This window comes from Pogoniulus pusillus, chromosome 41, assembly GCF_015220805.1.
Source record: "Pogoniulus pusillus isolate bPogPus1 chromosome 41, bPogPus1.pri, whole genome shotgun sequence".
In the NCBI taxonomy this organism is placed as follows: domain Eukaryota; kingdom Metazoa; phylum Chordata; class Aves; order Piciformes; family Lybiidae; genus Pogoniulus; species Pogoniulus pusillus.
The window spans coordinates 5,607,853-5,616,045 of NC_087304.1; the positions used below are offsets into that span (position 1 = coordinate 5,607,853).

General features: G+C 58.5%; 1 protein-coding gene across 1 annotated transcript; it reads left to right on the forward strand.

Moving 5' to 3' along the window:
• Positions 1-1,784: 1,784 nt before the first annotated feature.
• On the forward strand, positions 1,785-4,228 carry LOC135192110 (mast cell protease 1A-like). Its single transcript, XM_064174978.1, has 5 exons — positions 1,785-1,848; positions 1,961-2,108; positions 2,289-2,424; positions 3,182-3,433; positions 3,748-4,228. The coding sequence occupies exons 1-5, from the start codon at positions 1,785-1,787 to the stop codon at positions 3,880-3,882; spliced, it is 735 nt and encodes a 244-aa protein (XP_064031048.1). The 3' UTR covers positions 3,883-4,228.
• Positions 4,229-8,193: the final 3,965 nt, after the last annotated feature.

Genomic DNA, 8,193 nt, shown 5'->3' on the forward strand with positions numbered 1-8,193 from the left:
GTGCCAACAACAACAACACAACACAGAGGAAATCAGCCTGGTTTGAACCTAACCTGGGCACTGCAGAGGAAGGACACGCAGCACCCTCCCTGCCTGTGGTTAGAGGGGCAGTGACAGCAGCTTCACCAGCGGCACTGCTGCTGCTGCTGCTGCTGCTGCACTCTCTCTGGGAAGCACGAATTTGTCCCAGGCTCTGCTGCTCACCATCCTGGGCACCTCTTCCTCCACCTGCTGGTCCTCCTCCTTGTCTGGCAGAGCCAGAATCATAGAATCAGGCAGGGTTGGAAGGGACCACAAGGAGCAGCCAGCTCCAACCCCCCTGCCATGGCCAGGGACACCCTACCCTAGAGCAGGCTGCACACAGCCTCAGCCAGCCTGGCCTCAAACACCTCCAGCCATGGGGCCTCAACCACCTTCCTGGGCAACCCCTGCCAGGCTCTCACCACTCTCCTGCTCAACAACTTCCTCCTCACCTCCAGCCTCACTCTCCCCACCTCCAGCTCTGCTCCATTCCCCCCACTCCTGGCACTCTCTGGCAGCCTAAAAAGTCCCTCCCCAGCATTTTTTGTAGCCTCCTTCAGATCCTGGCAGGCCACAAGAAGGTCCCCTGGGAGCCTCCTCTGCTCCAGCCTGCACAGCCCCAACTCTTTCAGGCTGTGCTCACAGCAGAGCTGCTACAGCCTCTGAGCATCCTCCTGGCCCTGCTCTGGACACTCTCCAGCACCTCCACAGCCCTCTTGTCCCAGGGGCTCCAGAGCTGGATGCAGCACTCCAGGTGGGGTCTCAGCAGAGCACAGCAGAGGGGCAGAATCCCCTCCCTGGCCCTGCTGGCCACACTGCTGCTGCTGCAGCCCAGGCTCTGCTTGGCTCTCTGGGCTGCAAGTGCTCACTGCTGGCTCCTGCTGAGCTTCTCCTTCAGCAGCACCCCCAAGTGCCTCTCCTCAGGGCTGCTCTCCAGCCTGGCACTGCCCAGCCTGGATTTGTGCTTGGCATTGCCTCGACCCAGCTGCAGGACCTTGCACTTGGTCTTGTTGCATCTCCTGAGCTTGGCTTGTGCCCACCTCTGCAGCCTGTGCAGGTCCCTCTGGATGGCATAAGAATACTCAGAGGTGTGTGGGCACAGAACTTGCTCTCTGCTTTCTCCTGCCTGCAGCATAGCCTGGCCCTGGTGCTGCTAACCCCAGCAGCTGGCACAGAGCAAGGAATAAATTCAGATGGCTCTGGGCCTCTGAACTTGGAGCTTGCAGCTCAGGAGCACTGAGATGAAGGAGGAAACAAGACCTTAGCCCAAGGTTACTGCAGCCTCATGAAGAGAGCTGCTACTCACAGAGAACTCACTCTGCTGTGGGCATGCAAATGCCAAGACAAGCCCCAGGGAGCAAGAAACAAAGCAGCAAACTGGGACTAAGCTTCTTTGCAGTGAGAGTGCTGGATCCTTGGAGCAGTCTTCTTCTCTGGAGCCCTTCAAGACCCATCTGGATGCATTCCTGCCCTGGGTGACCATGCTCTGACAGGGTGTTGGGCTTGATGATCTCTGGATCACCATTCTGTGATGCTCTGATCAGTCAGAGCCTGGGGGCACAGGGGGCATGTGGGCAGGCTGGGGCAGCAGAGAAGCAGATAGCCTTGGGATGCTGCACTGCTCTGATAAGCACAATCAGGACATCAGATGGTTTCCTGGCTGCTGGGCACAGCTGGTCCCAAGGCATAAAAGCAGCCCTTGGCCATCAGGAGAGACTCAGACTGCCACACACCTCGGAAGGAGCATCCAGCTGTGGGCAAGGATGTGCCAGCCCCAGCTGCTGCTGGCCCTGCTGCTGCTGCTCTCCTGCCCGTGGGCCAATGGCAGTAAGCTGGGGTGCTGCAAGCTGCTGGCAGTGAGGCTGCTGGCAGTGAGGCTGCTGGCCTGGGCTCTGACCCCAGCAGCTCTTCACTCACCCTGCTTGGGGTTCTCTTCCAGGTGCTCTGCGGGCGCAGATCGTGGGAGGCCACGAGGCTAAGCCCCACTCCCACCCTTACATGGCATACCTGAAGGCAGGGCAGTATGCCTGTGGAGGCTTCCTGGTGGCCCCTGCCTGGGTGATGACAGCTGCACACTGCCTGCTGGGGTGAGTGCTTCTCAGGGGGGCTTTGGCCCCTTCTCCCTGCCCTCAGGTGAGAGGAATCCTTCTGGAGCAGGTTCCTCTTCCTGCTGCGCTCCGCAGCTCTCTCTGCCTGCCTGCAAAAGCAGAGGGGCACAGGTGTGACACAGCTCTCCTCCCCCTTCTCCCCTCTGCTGCCCTGGCCAGGAACATCACAGTCATCCTGGGGGCTCACAACATCCGTGAGCCAGAAAGCAGCCAGCAGATACGAGGAGTGCTCAGCTACCACCCACACCCCGAGTACAACCCCCAGACTGTGTCCGACGACATTATGCTGCTGAAGGCAAGGGGGGCTGGAGGGCCTGGGGCTGAACAGGGCCCACTCCTGCTCTGAGCTCCTTCTCCGAACCATCATCTCCTTCTCCAAACCATCATCTCCTTCTCCAAACCATCCCCTCCCTCTCCAAACCATCCCTTCCCTCTCCAAACCATCCCCTCCCTCTCCAAACCGTCATCTCCTTCTCCAAACCATCATTTCCCTCTCCAAACCATCCCCTCCCTCTCCAAACTATCCACTCCCTCTCCAAACCATCATCTCCTTCTCCAAACCATCCCTTCCCTCTCCAAACCATCCCCTCCCTCTCCAAACCATCATCTCCTTCTCCAAACCATCATTTCCCTCTCCAAACCATCCCCTCCCTCTCCAAACTATCCACTCCCTCTCCAAACCATCATCTCCTTCTCCAAACCATCCCTTCCCTCTCCAAACTATCCACTCCCTCTCCAAACCATCATCTCCTTCTCCAAACCATCCCTTCCCTCTCCAAACTATCCACTCCCTCTCCAAACCATCCCCTCCCTCTCCAAACCATCCCCTCCCTCTCCAAACCATCATCTCCTTCTGCCTGTGACTTGCTGCAGGCCACCAGGAGCAGGAGGGAGCCGGGAGGGAGGCGTGGGCAGGGCTTGGAGCCAGAGTGTTCCATTGGCAGCAGCTCAGCAGAGCTTGCAGTGCTTTATGTCCTGCTAGACCTCTGCCTGGGAAGTGTCCTTCAGCTCTTCTGCTCATAGCCTCCACTAAAAACTTTGCTTTCCCCCAGCTGACAGCAAAGGTCACTCTCAATGACTATGTCAAGACCATTCCACTGCCCAAGACCAGCAGTGATCTGCCCACGGGCACCAAGTGCATCATAGCTGGCTGGGGCTTGATTGACAAGGAGCAAGCCACTGACAAGCTCTTTGAGACCCAAGTCTCCATCTACAGCCGTAGGAAATGCATCCAGTTCTACCCAGACCTCACCAGTGGCATGGTCTGTGCTGGCAGCTTCCATGAGCTCAAGGATTCCAGCCAGGTATGGGCTGCTGATGGGCTGGGGGCTCACCCGTGGGGCAGATGGGCTCAGGGGCTGCTGCTGGCACAGACTCAGCTGGTTCTCAGGAGAGCTGCCAACCATTTGTAGCTCCCTGTGGGCAAGCTCTCTGGATGCTCTGACACCAGTGCCAAGGGTAAAGCCCCAACCAGCCTGCTCCAGATGGCTCCTCCATGAGCATGTGGACAGGAGCAGAGCCACAGGGCTGCTGGCACTGCCCGGGCAGGGAGGGACCGAGGTGAAACCTGTTCCTACGGGGAGGAAGGCTCTAAACCCAGTCTCTCTTCTGTCCTCAGGGAGACTCTGGTGGGCCCCTGGTATGCAGTAATGTGGCACAAGGCATCGTCTCCTTCGGGTATGACCAACCCCCCGGGGTCTATGCCCGCATCTCCAACTACCTGCCCTGGATCAAACGGACCATGAAGAAGTAGCAGCAGCAGCAGCACTCACTCCAGCACTGCTGCAGCCCTGGAGACTGCAATGGTTTCCTTCCTGCTCCTGCTGAAATCTCGACCCCCTCCTCTCTCCTTGGCGACCTGCTCGGTGCACTCAGCGCTGCCCTTCCCCCTGCTCCACGGCTGCTGCGCTGTCCCATGCCCTGCCCATCTCTGGCAGCCAGCTCAAGGCTGTATTCAATCACCCTGGCAGAGACAGGGATCATCCCAGATGGCACCAGAAAGATCCTGTGCCACAGCAGACCTCACTGCCTTCAGAAGCACTCCTGTCCCTGCTTCAGCCTTGCTGCACTTCCAGCACCCTCAGTAAACTCTGCTCTGCTTTGCCACCCTTGGTCTTTCTTGTACCTTGCCTCAGGTTGAGGGGAGGAGAGGGAGGTTCAAAGGGAGGGGGGGTCCTGGCTGGTGAAAGGCAGAGGTCACCCTGCTGGGGCAGTGGCAATCACAGCTCTGCATGCACTGAGCTGCTGCCAGGCTTACCAGAGCTGCTGTCACCCCTCCTGTGGTCACAGGAGGATGAATGGGCTGGGAAAAGTGATGTGCACAGCCTCCAGGGCCTTTACACAACCTTAAAGCAACCTCCCTGAACTCTGAGCCCCAGCTGCCTTTGTCCCAGCTAGCTTCTGATGGTATCTCTCATGTACAGTTAGGAGAGCTCATAGAATCAAGCAGGTTGGAAGAGACCTCCAAGCTCAGCCAGTCCAACCTAGCACCCAGCCCTATCCAGTCAACCAGAGCATGGCACTAAGTGCCTCACCCAGGCTTTAGAGTCCAGTTCTCTGGACTCTAGATGCCCCCCCAGAGGAGATGACAAGGGACAAAGCAAGTGAGTGAGCTGCAGAGCCCTCAGTGCAGGATGACAGATGCAAGTTCAAGAGAAAACCAGATTTGTGGTGGGGAAACCCAGAGGGGAATTTGAAGTGCACAGGAAGAGTGTGCAAGGGAAGGGAATGGGAAGCTGCTCTGTGTGATGTTCAGCTGGGCCACAGCCACCCCAGGCAACACTACAGGCTTGGGGGAGAGTGGCTTGGAAAGCTGACTGGCAGGAAGGGAGCTGGGGGGTACTGGTTGGCAGCCAACTGAATATGAGCCAGCAGTGTGCCCAGGTGCCCAAGAAGGCCAACAGCATCCTGGTCTGTACTGGGAGCAGTGTGGCCAGCAGGATGCCCAGGGAGGTGATCATCTCTCTGCACCTCTGCCACTGGTGGGGCCACAGCTCAAATCCTGAGTTCAGTTTTGGGCCTCTCACTCCCAAGAAGGACATGGAGGGGCTGGAGGAGGTCCAGAGAAGGGCAAAGCAGCTGGGGAAGGGTCTGGAGAAGAGGGCTGGGGAGGAGCAGCTGAGGGAGTTGAGGGTGAGGAGTGTGTAGAAGAGGAGGCTGAGGAGAGACCTCCTTGCTCTCTACAGCTCCCTGAGAGGAGGCTGGAGTGAGGTGGGGGTTGGGCTCTGCTCCGGGGTAACAAGTGACAGGATGAGAGGAAATGGCTCAAGCCATTGGAATGGGCTGCCCAGGGAGGTGGTGGAGGCAACGTCCCTGGAGGTGCTGAAGCCAAGCCTGGCTGGGGCACTCAGTGCCATGGTCTGGTTGACTGGCCAGGGCTGGGGGATAGGTTGGACTGGCTGAGCTTGGAGCTCTCTTCCAACCTGCTTGATTCTATCATTCTATGATTCTAAGCTGCTCCAGGGGAGGTCCAGGTTGGACATCCCCAGAAAGGGCCATGGGGTCCTGGAACTGCCCCCAGCAGCGGCGCAGGCATCACCCGCGGAGGGGCTTGAAAGATGTTTGGAGGAGGAGCTTAGGGCTAAGAACCGAGGGCAGGGAGGGGTTAGGAGGTGGCTGGACTTCATCCCAGGCTCTTCTCCGAGCAGCCAGCCCTAGGCTGCCTTTAGCCATCCCTGCCAGCCAGCAGCAGGAGCTCTCCTGCGCCCCAGCCCCCTGCGCATCGTCAGCTCTGACGTTCGCTCTGTTCTCGCCCGGGACAAGGGGAAATTCTGCCACCTTTCCCTTCAGCACCCATGCCACCGAGGACACCGAGCTGAGTCCATGGCTTGGGCTTCTGCTCAGCTGCTATCAGCTAGGAAATCTGTGAGTGGAAAGAAAATCCGCAGCTGCTTATCTGCGCGGCGCAGATGGCTGTGCCACGTCAGGCTTTCCTCGAAGCTCCAGCGCCGGCAGCCTTTGCACGAAGAGTGGCAGCTTGCAGCTGAAAAAGGAGCTCTGCACCAGCGGCAGGGAGCAGAGAGAATTTACTGGCAGCCAGGGAGGGCAGTCGAGATGTTTCGTCACGGTGGAGGAAGGGACAGCTCCCTGCTGGGGGGTGGGGAGAGAGACCAACGTGCCCAGCTTCAGCAGAGCCTGGTGGAGCACAGAGCACGGAGTGGTCAGGGTTGGAAGGGACCTCCGAGGGTCGCCAGTCCAACCCTCTCTGCAGTGAGCACTAACAGAGGCAGAGAATCAGCCAGGCTGGAAGAGAGCTCCAAGCTCAGCCAGACCAACCTAGCACCCAGCCCTGGCCAAGCACCAGACCATGGCACTCAGTGCCCCAGCCAGGCTTGGCTTCAACACCTCCAGGGACAGAGACTCCACCACCTCCCTGGGCAGCCCATTCCAGTGCCAATCACTCTCTCTGACAACAACTTCCTCCTGAAGGGTTGGACTTGATGATCTGTGAGGTCTCTTCCAACCCTGATGATACTGTGATACTGTGACATCCAGCCTGAACCTGCCCTGGCACAGCTTGAGCCTGGGTCCCCTTCTTCTGTTGCTGGCTGCCTGGCAGCAGAGCCCAACCCCACCTGGCTACAGCCTCCCTGCAGGCAGCTGCAGGCAGCAATCAGCTCTGCCCTGAGCCTCCTCTGCTGCAGGCTGCACCCCCCCAGCTCCCTCAGCCTCTCCTCACAGGGCTCTGCTCCAGGCCCCTCCCCAGCCTTGCTGCCCTTCTCCAAACACCTTCCAGCACCTCAACATCTCTCTGCAATTCAGGGACCCAGAACTGGACACAGCACTCCAGGGGTGTCCTGAGCAGTGCTGAGCACAGGGGCACAAGAACCTCCCTTGTCCTGCTGCCTTGACTGACCTGTTCTAGTGGGAGGTGTCCCTGCCTATGGCAGAGGGGTTGGAACTGGCTGAGCTTCGAGGTCCCTTCCAACCTAAACCATTCTGTGATTCTCTGAAGTTCTTCACAATGAGGGTGGTGAAAGATTGGCACAGGTTGCCCAAAGAGATGGTGGAAGCCACTGCGGACCCTGAAGGTCAAACCTGATGGAGCCCTGAACAGTTAGAGATGTCCCTGCTGGCTGCAGGGGGGTTGGAGGAGAAGCCCTTTGAGGGTTCCTTTGGACCCAGTGCTGTGATTCTAAGTCACATCCCCACTCTGCAGGGCAGGAAGGCACCTGGCACTCGTTTGGCATTGGAAAAATCACTGCCTGCCAGGGTGGGGGCAGCCTGGACATGGCCCTGTCCAGAGCAACAAGCCCAGCTCCAGGGATCAGGCTACCTCCAGCCAGTGGAGAGGCAGAATGCCAAAGCTCCATCCCTGTCTCCATCCACCCTCAACACCTCAGGGTGGGGGAAGTGAATTCCTGAGCCAGGGAAGTGCTCTCCTGTTTTCTCTCACACTGGCCAGTAAGAGATGGCAAAGTCCTCACCTCACCACACCTGGAAGGAACTGAATTGGTTCCTCTTGCTGTCCAGAGCCAGCCTGTGCCTGGTGCAGAGCAGTCTGCCTGCTGTGCCTCATGCTGCCTTAACCACACCTTGCTCTCACACAGCCATGCCCACAGTGGTCTCCTGAGTGTACCCAGCACCAGTTTTGCTCTGTTAGCCACGGCCACACCTTCTGAGAAAGAGCAGAAGGGTCCTCAACTGCCCCTGCCTAGTCCTTGGGCCATGGAGAGAAAGAAATCCTGCACTGGCAGGGCTGGTGATGAAAACCAAGAGTCTGCAAGCACAGAGCAGCAAACATGAGCTGCAAGGGAAGAGCAGGCAGAGTGCTGGGGGTGGCCATGCTCCCTCACCAGCTCCCAGCCCAAAGGTGGATGCTGGCTCTGCCAGGCACTCTGAATCAGGCCCAGGATGGAGGTGGGTTGATGCCCCAGGGTAAGGCTGACTGAAATCCCCTCTCGGATCGCTGAGGCATGCAGTTTTCAGCAGGGTTAATCAGATGAGGCTGCCTTCTGTGGTTTCCTGGAGTCTAGTCTCAGGCTATAAAACCTTGCTGGGAGCAGAGAGAGACCCCAACTGCAGCCTTGCCTCTGAGGGTTCAGCTGAAGCCAGGAGGGCTATG

Bases quoted from the DNA above. Each gene is read 5' to 3' on its own strand.
- LOC135192110 (XM_064174978.1), top strand. From the start codon at position 1,785: ATGTGCCAGCCCCAGCTGCTGCTGGCCCTGCTGCTGCTGCTCTCCTGC. The intron at 2,109-2,288 runs GTGAGTGCTTCT...TGCCCTGGCCAG, and splicing joins GCTGCACACTGCCTGCTGGG to GAACATCACAGTCATCCTGG. The intron at 3,434-3,747 runs GTATGGGCTGCT...TTCTGTCCTCAG, and splicing joins AGCTCAAGGATTCCAGCCAG to GGAGACTCTGGTGGGCCCCT.